The sequence below is a fragment of the Geotrypetes seraphini genome, chromosome 5 (assembly GCF_902459505.1).
Source record: "Geotrypetes seraphini chromosome 5, aGeoSer1.1, whole genome shotgun sequence".
Taxonomy (NCBI): Eukaryota; Metazoa; Chordata; class Amphibia; order Gymnophiona; family Dermophiidae; genus Geotrypetes; species Geotrypetes seraphini.
Genome location: NC_047088.1, coordinates 4,831,513 through 4,850,188, shown reverse-complemented (window position 1 = coordinate 4,850,188; position 18,676 = coordinate 4,831,513). Strand labels below are relative to the sequence as shown.

The following is an 18,676-nucleotide window of genomic DNA, read 5'->3' as shown; positions in this document are numbered from 1 at the left end:
ATGAGCATAAGGCTTTGGGAAGAATACTGGGAGCACAATGGATTGACTGAGATGAAATTCCATGACTACTTTCAGGAGGAATTTAGGATGGGTGCGGAGAACCACCTTATCATGATGGAATACTGTTAATGGTGGGTCTGACACCAATGCTTGGAGTTCACTCACTAAGCAGAGAAATGGGAAGAATGGCTATGTCCCTGATAAACAGTCGACCCCGAAATCGACCCCAACAACCCCAAAGAATTCATAAACAGCTGGAGGACCCTCAGTGAATCCACACTAAACGAACTTGCTCCAATAAAAAACAAAAACAAAATAGACAGACCATCTAATAAATGGTTCGACAACGAACTTCTACAACTAAAAAGAAAATGCAGACAATTAGAAAGGTCATGGAAAAAACAAAAACACAACAACATCAAAGATGAATGGAAAATCCTAATCAAACAATACAATACCAAACTGAAGGAAAAACGAAAAAACTACTACTCCAAACTCATCAGCACAGAAAAACCAGACACAAGAATACTTTTTGACATCTTAAGAAATCTCACCGATACCAAACCATTTCTCGCCACCCAAGGAAACCAAACCCCCACAGCCACCCAATTAGCGGATCACTTCAAACGCAAAATCATCACAACCAGATCCACATTCAACAATTCAAGAATCAACATAGAAGAAATACGAATTAATCCCAAAACAGATGAAGCAATCCCAGCAGACAGGACATGGACAAACTTCCCAAAGATACAATGGTCAGACTTGAACAGGCTTTACAAAAAATACAGCAAATCCTCATGTGACTTGAACAACTGTCCCTCATACTTACTAGCAACAGCTTCCACCAAATTTAAAGCTAGCCTCACACTATGGCTTCAAACAACACTAAGTGAAGGTCATTTCCCACCGGAATTAGGAGAAATCATAATTACACCTATCCTAAAAGATCCCAAAGGTCCTATAGATAATCCTGCAAACTATAGACCAATCGCTTCAATCCCTCTATACATTAAAATAACAGAAGGCCTTGTCGCACAACACCTCTCCAACTACCTTGAAGACCATCACATACTACATCCATCACAATCTGGATTCAGATCCAACCACAGCACAGAAACTCTATTGGTATCACTATTAGACATTGCCCGACAACACCTCAGCAAAGGAAACAAGCTGCTTCTCATTCAACTCGATCTCTCTGCGGCATTCGACCTAGTTGACCATCACACACTACTCCAGATATTAGACGCAATAGGAATTTCAGGTAATGTTCACAAATGGTTCCAAAGCTTCCTCAAAACACGAACATACAAAGTCAAATCAAAAGAGCACATATCCGACCCATGGTCAAACCCATGTGGAGTACCACAAGGATCACCATTATCACCCATATTATTCAACCTCTTCATAGCATCCCTAGGCATAACCCTAGACGCCCTAAACACAGTATCATTCAGCTACGCAGATGATATAACTATCCTCCTCCCCTTTAATATTCAAGACCCCTTATCCACAAACTACCTGAAAATGATAATGGAAACGGTAGAAAAATGGATGTCAAGTCATAAACTAAAACTGAACTCGGAAAAAACTAAATTCCTACTACTGGAAAGGGAAAAAAAAACCATCTCTCACAGAACTAGAAGTAAACACAATCAAGTACCCAATGCAAAGCACACTCAAAATCCTGGGAATCCTACTAGACAGAAATTGCACAATGCAGTCTCAAATCCACAAAATCATCCAAAGAGCATTCTTCACAATACGTAACCTAAGAAAAATAAGAAAATTCTTCAACAAAGATCAATACAAGATATTAGTACAATCCCTAGTACTGAGTATTGTAGATTACTGTAACAGCCTATACCTATCATGCCCAAATTACATGATAAAACAATTACAGACAGTTCAGAACACAGCCCTCAGAATCATCTACTCACTAGGCAAATACGACCACATCACCAAAGCATACTTAGACTCACACTGGCTACCAATAAAAGCAAGATCTCAGTTCAAATTCTACTGTCTACTATACAAGGTAATACATGGAACAGCACCCAGCTACCTAAACAACAGACTACACCGTAACCTCTCACACAGATCAAGGAGAACCCAGAGCCTATTCACTCACCCCCCTCTCAAAGGAACACGACGAAAGAAACTATACGACAGCCTTTTAGCGACACAGGCAGCAAAGATCGATACTACCATCACCAATCTACTGACCAAATCAATAGACATTAAAGCATTCCGAAAAGAAATCAAAACTCATCTCTTCAAAAAACACTTCCCATCATCATAACCTCATAAAAGTTTAAGATAATGCTCTCATGACTACCCAAACACCACCACCAGCAACACCCGAATCCGAACAGTATTATCTCTACTCGTCTAAACAACAGAATCCGGACAATATTATCTCTATTCGTCTAAACAACCTATCACTATCTACTATCTACTACCAATTTATCCAGAACAACAATTGTAACTTAACGCATTCTTGTTTATATGTACTGCAATGCTACTGGAAATGTCCAGTCTTCTAACTTGTAATCCGCTTAGAACCGCAAGGCACAAGCGGAATAGAAATCACTTATGTAATGTAATGTAATGTAATAAACATGTCAAAAAGGCTGTGCAGTTTTAGGTTGTGCAGGCTGCTTAGTCTGCTGTTGCTGCTGACGAGGTTGTTGTTGCTGTTGCTGCCATTGTCTACGAGGTTGAGACTGAGGAGCCTGGAGAGGGCGAGCAGAAAAACGCCGCTGATATGAAGACTGTGGTCTGGACCCAAGCACTGAAGGCACCAGCAGTGTGGATCCGTGAGGGAAATAGGACCTCAGCAAAATCGAAGGTCGAGGCCTGAATTGTGGCAAAAGGCCCCGCTAGGCCGGAGCTGCGAAAAAGTAAAAAAGTAAGTTTTGGGGGTTTTTTTTAAAAAACGAACTGAACTGAAAAAGAATGAAATAAAATGAAGAAAAATGAAGAAAAAAATGCCGCGTGAGCGGGAAGGCAGCAAAAAATTTTCAACAGCCATTGAAATGCGACTTCTTAGCTCCACGGAAACTAAGAAACTGAGGGACCGCGCGCCTACATCAGACGGGAAGGCACTCGCGCATGCACAGTGCGGGCCCTCAAGAACTTTTCAAGTTCTTAAATTGTCCGTACCGGGGCTCCATCGGTGACATCACCCATCAATGAGAATATATGCCTGCTTATCCTGGGGTAAGAGAGGACTGCATTAGATTTAAAGCAGACTTTTTTGGAGAATGGTCCAGAGGAAGAGTGTGAAAATGAAGAATATACACTTGACGAATGATGTTGAGGACCCAAAGATCTGATGTAATGAGCTCCCAGCGATGGATGTAGATCTGAAGACATCCCCCTATGGGTTGAGGCAGAGAAAGGAGCAGAGGAATGCTGGCTATGCTCTGAAGGAACATGTCAAAAAGGCTGTGCAGGTTTCTGAGGAACAGCCAGTTGTTTAGGTTGTTGACGTGGCTGTTATTGTTGACGACGAGGCTGGATAGGTGCCTGAGGAATAGGTTTGGCAGCATATCTGCACTGGTAAGAAGCAGGCTTAAAAGGCCGAACAGGTGGAGGGTTCTTTTTGGGCTTATCCAACACATCCCATCTGGTCTCATGAGCGGACAACTGTTGAGTGTCAGTGTCAGTGGAGGCTCCAAAGAGCTCAACACCAAGGCATGGAGCAAGACGGTCTTGGTGGTTAACGTCAAGGTCTGAAACACGCAACCACGCCAACCGTCTCATTGCCACTGACATAGCCACTGCTCTAGATGAGAGTTCGAAAGTATCATAAATAGATCTCACCATGTACTTTCGAAGTTGCAGAGGTAGAGACCAGAGATTGAAATTTTTTGGCTTTACGTGAAGGCAGATATTGCTGAAGCGATGAAATTTGTTTAAGAAGATACTTCATATAACAGGAAAAGAAAAAAGTATAACTGGATGCTCTATTTGACAACATTGAGTTTTGGTACAGACACCTACCAAACTTGGCCATTGTCCTACCCTCTGTACCAGGAGGAAGAGACGTGACCACACTCACCCCAGAGGATTTCTTCAAAGTGGATTCAACCACGAGAGACTCATGGGGCAATTGAGGCTTATCAAAGCCGGGCAAGGGTACCATCTTATAAAGAGATTCCAAACGTTTAGGAGCCACTGAGGAGTCGCCAGGTTTTTATAGAAAATTTCCTTCAGAATGGCATGGAGTGGAAGCTTTAACAGTTCTTTAGGAAGAAGATCATAATCAAGTGTGTCCAAGTACTCCTTGCAGGATTTGGAATCAGCCTCCAACGAAACATCCAGATCATGTGCCATCTGGAAATCTGGAAAAAGAAAGTTTCTCTGAAGGAGAAGAAGCTCTAGTAGGGAACATCTAGGTGACCCAGAAGCAGAAGAGTCCACACTGGTAGGAGATAGCATTTCAGGCTCAGTATCTCCCAGTAAATCTGAATCCCTGAAAGGATAAGGTCGGTGTTGACGGCTCGATGTCAAACTCTCCAAATGTATGGATTTACTGGAGACTTTGCCTGACCGTACCGGAGTAGCCTTTCAAGATGTGGCTGAGGAAGACCAGTGCCGAGTGGAATGCTCGAGTCCTAGGTTGAGAATGTCTGCACCGGTGGAGTAGCATTAAGAGGAGTGGTCGGTGCCGTAAGAAACTCAGACCAGACCGGCTCCTGGAGGGTCAGTGCCGTGCTTGCTAAAAAGTGAGCTGGCGCCAAGGGGGTAAAATGCTCTCCTAACTCCTGAAGCAGATTGTCAATTTTCTGCTTAAGGGAAAGTGCTGGTACCGTTTGCTTCTTTTTGGCCAGTACGGATGGCTGATCAACACGGCCCAGGGATGATGAAGCTGAAGAGGAAGCACTCACTGATATCGGAGCCATGTGTTTACGAGACTTACGCGAGGTCAGCAGGCTTGACTCACTGCAGCTTCAACCTGCTTCACGGAAGGGGTAGTGGAAGGCTTCTTAGCCAGCTTACCCAGAGTGAGTTGTGACACCGGAGTCAAAGTTGGTAGATCCACCCTCGGTGTCGTCTTGGTCAGTGCAGTCTTGGTTAGTGCGGACGGTGTCGGAGATGAACTGGGCTCCATGTCCATTGTGGCGCCTAATAGTTGTTTTTGCTGAAGCAACCAATTTTTTTGAGTGCAATTCTGAAGGGACGAGCAGCGGGAGCAGGAGTTGGCACAGTGCTCGGGTCCCAGACAGTGCAAGCACCAGTGGTGAGGGTCGGTTACAGAAATGGCCCAAGCATAGCAACCGCACTTTTTGAAACCCGTCGGCAGGCGGGACATGGATGGGAAGATAGCCATTGACAAATCGACCTCTATGGCGAAAAGAGTCCATAAGGCCCTGCTGGGCCAAAGCTCATGACGGCAAAGTAAAAAGAAAAAAAGAGATTAAAAAAAAAAAAAAATACAGAAAAAGAATACAAAAAAACCAAAAGAACTGTGACAAAAAAAGTCACAATCCACGAGAGCGGGAAGGCAAGCGAGAGAAAAAAATTCAACAGGTGCTGAAAAATGCGTCTTTCTAGCTCCGCGGAAACTAGAAAACTGAGGGACCGTGTGCCTACATCAGGCGGGAAGGCATTCGTGCACGCACAGTGCGGGCTAATCGTGAACTTTCTAAACTTAAAGTTGCGGTTCACTTTTCAAGTGTCCGTACCGGGGCTCCATCTGTGATGTCACCCATCAATGAGAATATGCTGCCTGCTTGTCCTGGGATAAAGGTGGTATATCATTACATTACATTACATTAGTGATTTTTATTCCGCTTGTACCTTGCGGTTCAAAGCGGATTACATAAGAAGAGAGCTGGACATTTCCAGGAGGGTACATGACGCTGGAGAATACATATTGAGGGTATAGATTTAATAACAGAATGAGTGTGTAGACATAATAACATTGGAAGATAAATCAGGTTACATTACTTTACATATCAAATAGTCTGTTTCCATACGTTGGTAGGTAATCGGTTTCGGTAGGATGAATTAGGTTCCAGGTATTTTTATTTTTTTTTATATATTTTTGGTCGATTGAGGGTATGGTGCCAGGGAGTGAGCAAAACCTGGTCGGTGTAAGTGGAAGAGGAGAGGGAGATTAGGTAGATTGTATATACTTTTTGAATAGCAGCGTTTTGATTTCTTTACGGAATGCTTTGAAGTCAGATGTTGAGGTTAACAATCTGGTGATGGAGGGTTTGAGTTTTGCTGCATGCGTTGCTATGAGGTTATCATAAAGCTTTTTACGATGAGTGCCATTGAGTGGTGGGTATGAGAATGGTGTCAGTGTTCTTCTTATTCTGGGTGGAAGGTTATGGTTTAGGCGATCGTTTAGATAGGCAGGTGCAGTACCGTTGAATACTTTGAAGATTAGACAGTATAGTTTGAATTGAATTCTGGCTCTAATCGGTAGCCAATGTGAGTCTAGGTAGGCGTTGGTGATGTGGTCATATTTTCCGAGGTAGTAGATTAGTCTGAGAGCTGTGTTCTGAACGGTCTGTAGTTTTTTGATCATGTTTGTAGGGCATGGTAGATATAGGATATTGCAGTAGTCCACAAGACCTAGTACCAGGGATTGTACAATGATCCTGTAGTGTTCTTTGTCAAAGAATTTCCTTATTTTTCTTAAGTTGCGCATTGTGAAGAATGCTTTTTGGGTAGTTTTGTTGATTTGAGTCTGCATAGTGCAGCATCTGTCTATCAGCACTCCCAGGATTTTGAGGGAGGTTTGGATTGGGTATTTGATTGCTTTAATTTCCAGGTCTGTTATGGATGGGTTTTTGTCCGTTTCAAGCATTAAGAATTTGGTTTTGTCCGAGTTTAGTTTTAATTTGTGGTTTGTCATCCATTTTTCTACTTCGTCCAGTATTGTTTCCTGGTGTCCTGTTGAGGTGTGGTTTTGGGTTTCGAAGGGGAGGAGAATAGTTATGTCGTCTGCGTAGCTGAATGATATTACATTTAGGTTGTCTAGAGTGGTACTAAGGGAGGAGATGTAGAGATTGAATAGAATGGGTGAAAGTGGAGATCCCTGCGGGACTCCGCATGGATTTGACCATGGGTTAGATTTCGTATCGTTTATCTTAACTCTGTACGTTCTTGTTTTAAGGAATCCTTGGAACCAGTTGTAAACCACCCCTGAGATCCCTGTTGCATCAAGTATCTGGAGTAGTATGGTATGATCAATTAGATCGAAGGCGGCGGAAAGATCTAGTTGGATAATTAGGATCCTGTGTCCTTTACTGAGGTATTGTCGGGCTATGTCCAGTAGTGTTGCTAGTAGTGTTTCCGTGCTGTGGTAAGATCTAAATCCTGATTGAGATGAGTGAAGTATATTGTGGTCAGCTAGGTAGTTGGTGAGGTATTGAGCCACAAGTCCTTCAATCAGCTTGACATATAATGGGATCGAAGCGATAGGTCTATAGTTGGTAGGTGTGTCTACAGGACCTTTTTGGTCTTTCAGTAAGGGTGTGATTATGATCTCTCCAAGATCTTGTGGGAATTGGCCTTCTATGAGAGTGCTTTGTATCCACTGCGTGAGGCTGGTTTTGAATTTAGGGGAGGCATTTGTGAGTAGATACGATGGGCGGTAGTTCAAGTCGCATGAGGTATGGCTGTATTTTTTATATAGTTGGTTCAAATCAGGCCATTGTAGAATTGGGAAGATGGTCCATGTTCTGTCTGCAGTTATGGCTTCTTCCGTTGTGGGGGTTGTTATTAACTCGTCGAGTGTGGTAGTTGAGTTGTTGAAGGTAGTTCTGATTTTGATGATCTTGAGTTTGAAATGGTCTGCTAATTGGGAAGCTGTTGGTGTTTTATTGCCTTGAGTGGCAAGGAATGGGTTTGTGTCCGTAAGTTTTTTTACTAAGTTGAAGAGTGTTTTTGTGTCGGAGTTGTTTGTGCCAATTAGTTTAGTGTAGTATGTTTTGCGCTTTTCCTTAAATTTCCAAGTTTCCAAGTTTATTAGTTTTTAATATCCCGACCATCAAACAATTGTCTGGCCGGTTAACAATAAAATTAATAAAGAGTTTAAATGTAGTAGAATGTGCATGAAGAAGTCTAAAAATTAAACGTAAATGACAAAGACTTGACGTACTGGAGTGTGAGGGCAATAGGGGAGAAAAGGGAAAAAGTTACATTGTATAGAAGTTTGATGTTATATAGTTTGATTTGGGTTCTCCAAGCAGATTTGGTTTGGTCATTTCTCTTTTTTCTCCAAGATTTTTCAAGTTGTCTGCAATGCCTTTTTAGTAGGTGGAGTTCGGAGTCGAACCACTTGTCTGAGGGTCTGCAGGTTCTGTGTTTGGTTTTTTCTGGGGCTAGCTCGTTCAAGGTTGTTTCACTTAGGGTGCGCCAGTGTTTTACGAAGTCTGTAGGGTCAGTGGGGTCGATTGCAGGGTCCACTTTGTCCCAGAATGTGGCTGGTTCAATTTTCTGTCTAGATTTGAAGGTTGTTTTTTGGGGCATAGATTTTATGTTATTTTGAGGCCAGTTGATTGTGAAGGTGTATTTGTGGTGGTCTGACCAAAGAGAGGGATGCCAGGTACCATTGGTGATGTGAATATTTGGGGTGTGGAGGTTATGAGGCGTGAATGCTGCTATATCAAGTTGGTGGCCTTTTTTATGCGTGGGTTCCGGATTGAGGATCTGGTAGGATAGGGCGTCGAGGTATGAGAGTATTTCGTTTGCTTGTTTGGATGTGTGGTCTTCGAGGTGGAGATTGATGTCTCCTAGGAGCAAGTTGTATGTGGAGGTTAGAGAGTTCTGGAATAAGAATTCTTCAAGATCAAGTTTTGAGGTGTTCCATTTTCCTGGAGTGATGTAGCATAGCAGACAGTTCAAGGTGCCTGTGAGTGTGTTGTCGGAGAGTTGGCATGCAAGAAGGTCTAAGTGAGGGGTTGATTGTTTGTGTAGCACTTTTAGGTTGAGATTGTATTTTACTAGAATCGCTAGTCCTCCCCCTCGTTTGTTTTCTCGACATACCATCTCTAATTTGTAACCTTTGGGGCAGAATTCGGTTATGCATGGGTCCGAGTTGGATGTTAGCCAGGTTTCGGCTAGGAAGAGACAGCTTAGTTGTTCTTTGATTATCCAGTCTTTGATTAGATTTGCTTTTGGGCTTATTGATCTTATATTCATGTAGGCACAGGCTAACGAGGTGTGTTTTGTGTTGGAGTTAAGGTTGCGATTGAGGTAGAGGATATTTTTTGCTGGTGTTTGTTGTTTTTGTGTGGTGGTCTTGTGCTTTGGTGGAGGTCGTTTTCCCCAGACGGTGGGAATGTGGTCTTGGCTGGTCAGTGGGCAGGATGTTAGGGTTCTGGTGGTGTGGATTTTTCTGGGTGGATGTGGTTGTCTGAAGGTTGCTGTCAGAATTGGGATGGGTGATAGGTGATATCCTGTGGTTTGCCAGTTTGAAATGAGTAGTGAGAGTATTAGGAGGGCAAGTATGATTTTGTATGCGTGATTTTCCATTTTGTTTGTGGGGTGGAAGATTCTTTGGATCTAGTATCTCTTTGGTTAGAGTTGTGGCAATGGTGTTGGTGGTTTCGAGAGTATTTTTTTTTTTTTTTTAAATAGTAATCAGACACGGAAGAGGATGGAGAGAGTTTCTGATCGCTCTCCTCTCTGGTGAATGTAATCGCCTATGTGTTTAGACTCTGGCTTGTGGTGGCGTAAGAGGAGTCGGGTCCCTTGCAGGTCGGGGAGAGGGCGGAGCAGGGCTCCCACGCTGTCTCTCCTCTGCTGGTCTCTGGGCTCTAAAAACAAATGTCCGCGCTGCTGGGAGTGGAGTCGGGTCGCTCGCAGATCGGGGAGAGGGCGGAGCAGGGCTCCCACGCTGCCTCTCCTCTGCTGGGCTGTAAAAAACAAATGTCCGCTCTGCTGGGAGTGGAGTCGGGTCCCTCGCAGGTCGGGGAGAGGGCGGAGCAGGGCTCCCACGCTGCCTCTCCTCTGCTGGGCTGTAAAAACAAATGTCCGTGCTGCTGGGAGTGGAGTCGGGTCCCTCGCAGGTCGGGGAGATGGCGGAGCAGGGCTCCCAAGCTGCCTCTCCTCTGCTGGGCTCTGGGCTCTGAAACAAATGGCTGCGCTGCTGGGAAGTGGAGTCGGGTCCCTCGCAGGTCGGGGAGAGGGCGGAGCAGGGCTCCCACGCTGCCTCTCCTCTGCTGGGCTCTGGGCTCTGAGGGTTAGAAGGAAACCGGTCTTCCTAAATTGCAGGGCTGTAGCTTATAAGCGCTTAAGCACTATACAGTTGGATTGAACTTTGTTTGCCCACAATTTCAATTACCTCCAAAGCAATTTGGGCTGCTAGACTTAGCAAGTTACTTCTGGGGATTTCATTCTCCAGCAGTAGTTCTTCATTCTGCATAGGGCTTGCTGCCAGCTTGTTCATAGTTTTGAGTGCATTGGAAGCTGGAATAGAAATATAGCAAAAAACATAAGAAAATAACAATTGTCATCCTGAGTCAGACCAAAATATTCATCACAAGTATCTGATAAGATTCCAAAAAGCATCTAGATTCCATGCTACTTAATTGTCTACAGTACAATACAGGTGAACTCGATGATGGGGTCTGTCATTCTCCAGCTCCTCCTACAGAAGTTCAACAGCAACCACCACATTGACCCCTTCCATGGCCCACAAAGAAAGCACCTGGCAAAGAAAGCAGAGCTCATTACAGTCTAAATAGGCCCCAGCCAAGCAGTCACCCGACACCACCCTCCCCCTAGGGATTGAGGCAGGTGGTGAATGAGAACACTCAATCATGCCACATGATAGAGACCATAGTGCATGAGTAAGCTGTACACGGGACGGGTCGAGGTGGAAGATGATATCTTTCTCCTGAAGGGACCCTCGACCACAAGAGGTCATCCGCTCAAACTCAGGGGAGGGAAGTTTCGTGGAGATGCCAGGAAGTACTTCTTCACGGAGAGAGTGATTGAGCATTCCAATGCAGGTGATAGAGGCACACAGCGTCCCAGACTTTAAGAATAAATGGGATACCTATGTAGGATCCCTACGAGGGTCAGCCAAAGGATAGGATCACTAGGGTATAGACTTGAAAGAGCGGGGCAGCAGAATGGCATTATTACAAATCTACTTAAATGGGACATTAGACTTAAAAGGGAGGGTCGATGGTGTGGGCAGACTTGATGGGCTGTAGCCCTTATCTGCCGTCATCTTTCTATGTTTCTATGTTTCTAGATTTAATAGAAAGGAGGTAGGTGGGATGAGAGAGGGGTGTTTGCAGAGGTGAATGAAATGTGGGGAGACACAGCAGTGAGAACATAAGTGGGGAGGTTGAAATAAAGATGGTCAGAGTGAAGGGGTACACACACACGATATTACACAATTACATCACAACAGACTACATTTTAATTACCTTTCTACCTCAGAAGTTGGTGCAGTGATAGATTTGGTGAAAGACTCTATAGGGGTTAGTCCTCTGCCTTGAGAATTTCCGTTCCATCCATGGAATTTGAGTACCATCTTGGTCTAAAGGCATTAAAATATATTTTGTTCCGTTTTTTTGTTTTCGTCTGATGAATAAATCCATGACATCCTGCCCTGGGGAAGTCATCTATGTGGTTTTCTTTTAAAAATGAAGCTGGCAAGAAGGCCACTGAAGGCCTGTTTTGACTAAAAATAGCCTGGGAAAACCACAGAGAACCCTCAAAAACAGGGATTTTTTTGGGGGGGAGGGGTTAGGGCATGCAGGGAAACCATCTTAAACCACTTAATATCCCCCTTTAAATTTAAAAAAAAAAAAAAACCAAATCTCGACTGGCCCGCCTACTCCATAGGGCTTTAAACTAGGTAAGTTGGGGGAGGGTACATACTTATATCCCAGAGCAGTAAGAAATCACCCTGAGGAGGCAAGTCGCACTCATACTACCAAGTCTAAGGTAAGTACCAATGATACCCACAATAAGTCAGGGAGAAATATCACTGAGTTTTCAGGAGCCACACTAACTAATAAGGTAAACTCTTCAAAGATATGGAGGGCTATGTATATTAATGCACACAGCTTGGGCAATAAGATTCTAGAATTAGAGACTGAAATAACAAATGCCGATCTTGACGTGATAGCGATATCTGAAACCTGGTTCACGGAATCGCATGGGTGGGATATGGTTATACCAGGGTACAACCTACTTCGCTGCGACCGAGTGGGTAAATTGGGAGGAGGAGTAGCGCTATACACTAAGGAAAGCATCAAAACCACCAGAATCACAGATGTTAGATACACTGGGGAATCCCTCTGGGTGAATCTGGCCAGAGGGAATGAAAAATGCCTATACCTTGGTGTGATATATAGACCTCCCAGGCAACAGGAGGACAAAGACATGGAATTAATTGAGGACATAGAGAATATCACACTGCGCAGGGACTCAGTAATGCTAGGAGACTTCAACATGCCAGATGCAGATTGGAACACACTCTCCGCGACTACGGGTAGCAGCAAAAGAATATTAAACTCCATAAAGGGTGCACGTCTCAAGCAATTGGTGTTGGAACCCACCAGAGACCAGGCGTTACTGGACCTGGTCCTCACCAACGGAGATAGTGTCACTGAGGTCTCAGTAGGTGACACACTGGCCTCCAGCGACCATAATATGGTATGGCTCAACCTCAGAAAAGGATTCCCAAAAACAAGCACAGCAACAAGGGTTCTCAACTTTAGAGGCACAGACTTTAACCGAATGGGAGATTTCGTCCATCAGGAACTACATAAACAAGCACAAACTGACAACGTGGAGGATATGTGGTCGTCCCTGAAGTCCATACTACATGAAGCAACAGACCGATACATAAAGACAGTAAGTAAACGTAGGAGAAACAAAAGACCCCAATGGTTCAGTAAAGAAATTTCAGAACTAGTTAAACAGAAAAAAGACGCATTTATCGCCTACAAACATTTAGGCAGAGAGGGGGCAAAAGAGGACTATCTAGACAGATCCAAAACTGTCAAAACAGCAGTCAGAGAGGCCAAACTCCGAATGGAGGAAGAGCTAGCACGGAAAATTAAGAAAGGGGATAAATCTTTCTTCAACTATATCAGTGACAGGAAAAAAAACAAAGATGGGATAGTACGCTTGAAGCAATCGGATGGTAAATTTGCAGAATCAGACTCTGAGAAGGCAGAATTACTAAACCAATACTTCTGTTCAGTATTCACTCGTGAAGCACCGGGAGCTGGTCCTCAGCTTCAGACGGGAGATAACTGGAAAGACCCGTTTCAAGATTTCGAATTTACGCCCAGTAGCGTCTACAACGAACTATCAAGACTCAAAGTAAACAAAGCAATGGGACTGGATAACCTACACCCTAGAATGCTCAGGGAGTTAAGAGAAGTCCTGGCAGAACCATTATCTGTTCTTTTCAATCTTTCCCTAAGCACAGGAAGGGTCCCCTTGGACTGGAAAACCGCCAATGTAATCCCACTCCACAAAAAGGGCTGCAGGACAGAGACAGCAAACTACAGACCAGTGAGTCTCACGTCTATAGTGTGTAAACTCATAGAAACACTGATCAAACAGCATATTGACACAATCCTAGACGAAGAAAAACTACATGATCCACACCAACACGGGTTCACCCAGGGTAGATCATGCCAATCTAACCTGATTAGCTTTTTTGACTGGGTTACTAGACAACTGGACGCCGGAGAGTCACTGGACGTGGTATATTTGGACTTCAGCAAAGCATTTGATAGCGTCCCTCATCGAAGATTACTGAACAAGCTAAAATTGATAGGATTAGGAGACATTCTAACTACATGGATTGGGGATTGGCTGAGCGGCAGACTTCAGAAGGTGGTGGTGAACGGTACCCCATCTGAAGCGTCGGACGTGATCAGTGGAGTGCCGCAGGGATCGGTCCTGGGCCCGATTCTATTCAACTTATTCATAAGAGATATGACGCAAGGACTTAGAGGAAGGGTATCACTGTTCGCTGACGACGCCAAACTTTGCAACATAGTAGGCAAAAGCTTATTACCTGATAATATGACACACGACCTACTGCTGCTGGAACAATGGTCAAATACTTGGCAGCTAGGCTTCAATGCTAAAAAATGCAAGATAATGCACTTGGGCAAGAGAAACCCGCGTAGAACTTATGTACTAAATGGTGAGACCTTGGTTAGGACCACGGAGGAACGCGATCTAGGAGTGATCATTAGCGAAGACATGAAAGTTGCCAATCAAGTGGAGAAGGCTTCCTCCAAGGCAAGACAAATATTGGGGTGTATCCGCAGAAGTTTCATCAGCAGGAGACAGCAGGCAATGATGCCGTTGTACAGAACCATGGTGAGGCCACACTTGGAGTACTGTGTTCAGTTTTGGAGACCACACTACCGAAAGGACGTGCTGAGGATCGAGTCGGTTCAGCGAACAGCCACTAGAATGGTCACGGGGCTCAAGGATCTCCCGTATGAAGAAAGACTAAAGAAGTTGCGACTATACTCACTCAAGGAAAGAAGAGAACGGGGAGATATGATTGAAACGTATAAATACATCACGGGACTCATCGAGTCAGAAGATGATATCTTCTGGCTCATGGGACCCTCGACCACCAGAGGGCATCCGCTGAAAATCAGGGGAGGGAAGTTTCATGGCGACTCCAGGAAGTACTTCTTCACCGAAAGAGTGGTGTATCATTGGAACAGACTCCCACTCCAGGTGATAAAGGCCAGCAGCATGACGGATTTTAAGAAAAAATGGGATACTCTTGTGGGATCTTTAAGGGAGTAAATTCAGGTGGGGGATACTTGGAATGGGCAGACTTGGTGGGCTATAGCCCTTTTCTGCCGCTGTTTCTATGTTTCTATGTTATGTTTCTATGTAAGCTGTTAGCTTGCCCTCACAGAAACATGTGTTGTACTCATTGTGAAATGTGCTGAATGAGAGAACTGCAGACAGAGCTGAACACAGCTTACAGAGAGATTCTTTGCTTCAGTAAACTAGAAATCTGGATTTCAAGACTTCTGACTACCCCACCAGCTTGACCACCACGGCTGGAGATCTCCGCCACCCTCGGACACGCCATGCAGACACCTGGCGGAGGAACACAGTCTGGCTCTGACTGCACTCTACCCACTAGAGGACAAACCTGGAATGAGCAAGTTCCCAAGGGAACAGTCCCTGGGATCTGACTTACGCAAAAGCAATATTCTTCCGACGCCTCGGGTAATAGTACCCAGGGGGGAAGCCAGAGGGGAAGCTAAAATGGGAGGGAACTCCTGTACTCAAAGAGCTGCATTTGGGTTGGTTTGTTGATCTTTGCAGGATAGATCCCGTGCAGTTCGCAGCCTGGTGGGAAGAGGAGCAACGTCGCACTTAAGAGATGACGCAGAGGGTCATAACGAGCCAGATGGATGTGGAGAGCAGACCATCATGCCCAACATGAGCGACATGAACAGTTGAGAGTAAGTTTAGGCTGTAGTGGACTTTGCACAAGGACTGCAAACCACAACCAGCAGCATAGACATATTCAACTGTAGTCTGGTAGGGGCTACTGTTAAGGAGCCATTTAAACTGTATAAAATTATTGTGCAGGATGACATCAAAGATTTCCTGATAGCTTTTGAAAGAATTGCTAATGCTGCACATTGGTCTCCTAGCGAATGGGCACTTAAGTTAATACCCTGTTTGACTGGCAAACCTTTGGAAGCTTTCAGGACTCTTACCTCCTGATCAAGCTGTAGATTACACCACCATCAAGGAAATACTCTTAGACTACATGGGGTACACTCCTGAATTCTAAAGAGCTCAGTTCAGAGGGTCCAAGATGGGGGACAATGAGAGGCCCAAGGCCTTAGCCTAGAGATTGAAAAGGTTGGTGGAAAGATGGTTGGGCCAACTCCTGTACAATGCACAATCCCTGTTATCTGAAATTATAAGGGAGTAGTTCTTTGAGGCTGTACTCAAGGGTTTAAAAGAATTGCTGGCTAAGCAAGGTGTGCTCACTTTAGGACAGATCATTAAAGTTTCAGAGCTTACATAGAGTCCTACAACCAACGTCCAGTACACTATACAGTAGTGAGAGAGATTCGAGTGAACACAGCCACGTCCATGGGTGCTGGACAATATTCTAAAGATGCTAAGAAGGGGGGTAACCTGGACACCCTAATAAGTGCTTCACATGCAGAAAGAAGGGTCACCGTAGTGCCCACTACAGGCAAAAATTAAGCCTCATAGGGGAAAAGAAATCCCAACGGCATAGTTCAGGGAAAGATTACACTATCTCAGTCTATATAGGTCTTCTGGTGGTGGTCTTACTAGATTCTGGCTCCAACTAGTCAATAATTTCTAAAGGACTATGGGAGCAAATCTTAGCCAAGAAGGGAAAAGGAGAAGTTCAATCTAAGGGTGTATCTAATATTAAGTGCATGCATAACACCACGAGGCCATACCAGGTGCACAGAGTCCTGATAGAGTATCAGGAAAAAGAGCATAATCTGAAGGTGACTAACAAATTATTAATGGAAAGCCTATGTTTTGCTTTCTGTGGAGGAACTGATATTATTTGGAAGTAGAGCAGTGCTGAAGGAAGCATTCTGATGAATCTTGGTCATGTTACAATGTCCCTGAATGGGAGCCAATAAAGAACTTTTTATTTTGGCACAAAAGTGTGGACTACTGTTTTGTGGGTAGCATTCCTGCCTAGGATCATCCCAGTTACCGCTCAGCTGGGCTGTGTTGAGGACAGAGCTTGGCTTTTGCTGACCCCTCACCCCGCCACAGTGTCAAACTGTCCATTGTAACTTCCTGGGTAACTGACCCAATCTCTTGTAATGTAATCCATCCTTGAACTGAATAGCTAAAGGCAGAATAGAAAACCTGATTAACATAACATTCGGTAAATGTCTTTCTTCAGGAGAATCTTGTATCTTATCCTAAATTTGTATATCCCCATAGCTGAACATGTTACCTTCCTCAATGTTGTTTTCCAAGACTGCAATCTTGTACACGTTAAACTGAGTGAATATGCTTCTTGGATCACATCTCTCAGCTTCCTTCACAGCCTCTTTAGCCTGCATAAAAATATATCAAATGGTAATTTTGAATAATATTACTTGACTAAAGAAGTTCTTGCTACATGCTCTTTTATTCAAGGGTCAGAGATTTATAGTGAAAGCAGAAAAAGGATATTTTCACAAACATACCAGAAAGTGAAAGCAGATCATCAGCTTCTAAGGAAAGAGAATTAAAACACTTATCTAAACTATGGGTGTGATATTTAGCAGGGGGCTGGGAAGATAACTTTAAACAGATAATTTATCTGTTTAAAGTTGTAAGCAGATACAGTAGCAGTAAATAGCAATTTAAATTCATAGTGTGCCTCGGGTTCGCTGGGACTATCTGTTTGCCACTTTGACCAAATATGGATTCAAGGGTCATTTTGTTTCGGCTATCCGGACGCTTTATGCCACTCCGCAAGCGACTCTTTGGGTTAACAATTGTAGATATAATAATAATAAACTTTATTCTTATATACTGCCCTACCACAAAGTTCTAGGCGGTTTACAGTAAAGAGAACTGAACCATCAGTGAAAATACCTACAATTTATAGAAAGAAGAAGGAATTCCCCTGTTTGAGATTCATAGAGGCACTAGACAGGGCTGCCCTCTTTCACCTCTCTTATTTGTTCTGGCTCTTGATCCGCTCATTTGGGATATTTATTCCCGCCCAGATATCAAGGGAGTTCAGGTTGGGGGCCATACTTTCAAACTGGCCACTTTTGCGGATGATTTGATGGCTCACATTACAGATCCTTACCATTCCTTGGCGGCCCTTTTGGAGACTGTGATGGAATATGGTGATTTTGCATGTTTTTGTTTGAATTTACTTAAGTCGGAGGCTTTACTGTCTTTGCTAGAGTTGAAGAGTCAGTGGGGAGAGTCCTTTCCACTGCGGTGAGCGTCGGGCTCCTTTAAATACTCAGGTGTGTATCCTCAGGTGTGTATTCCACAGCTCAGCTTTACTCTATTAATGTTTCTCACCTTCTTTCGGATACTAAGTCTCAATTGGAGACTTGAGGGAGGATCGTCCTTTGTCACTTCTGGGACGTATAGCTATGATTCAAATGGTGATATTTCCTTGCTGGTTATATGTACTATAGACTGTCACAACCCTAGCCTGAAAGCTAAGTTTGTTCCAGATAAGGCTCCTCCTAACCCAAGCCTTACCCTGAAAAGGGCTAACCAGTGTGACAGGTTAAACTCAGACAGACAAATAGGGTCTGAGTTCCAATTGAACCATCATGTTACAGAACCCTGGGGAGGGGAAGATGAGTGGGAGAACAGCCTGGAGCAGCAGAAGGTGCTTTACAAAAAAGGACAGCCTAAGAGGCAGGCTCAAAGCTCAGGTAATGCACAGCTGCTGGGTCTAATTAAATCTCAAAGGAAAACCCAGCAGAAGCAACAAGCTGCCCTTCCCCCTTTCAGGTCAGGGCGTGGTCAGCTGAACGCTTTAGAAGCTGAACTGAGAAAGGCTAAGTCAGTCTACCCTGGGTCAGCCCAGGAAGGAGGCTCAAGGGACTGGGCTCCTGAATTCCAACAGAACCAGGACATTGAAATGCTGGAAGCAACCACTGTCCCTGAGGCAAGCCAGACAGCCAACACAGAGGCCATAGAACTTATGGAT

General features: G+C 44.2%; 1 protein-coding gene across 1 annotated transcript in view; it reads right to left on the bottom strand.

The window, feature by feature from the left end:
* Nucleotides 1–18,676, bottom strand: part of TEX11 (testis expressed 11) — a 575,855-nt gene that overhangs the window by 280,573 nt on the left and 276,606 nt on the right. Inside the window, exons 17-18 of the mRNA XM_033944972.1 lie at nucleotides 16,961–17,063; nucleotides 10,313–10,437 (exon numbers count right to left, since the gene is read on the bottom strand). Of these exons, the coding sequence (XP_033800863.1) occupies nucleotides 10,313–10,437; nucleotides 16,961–17,063 (228 nt within the window). The remainder of the gene's footprint in view (nucleotides 1–10,312; nucleotides 10,438–16,960; nucleotides 17,064–18,676) is intronic.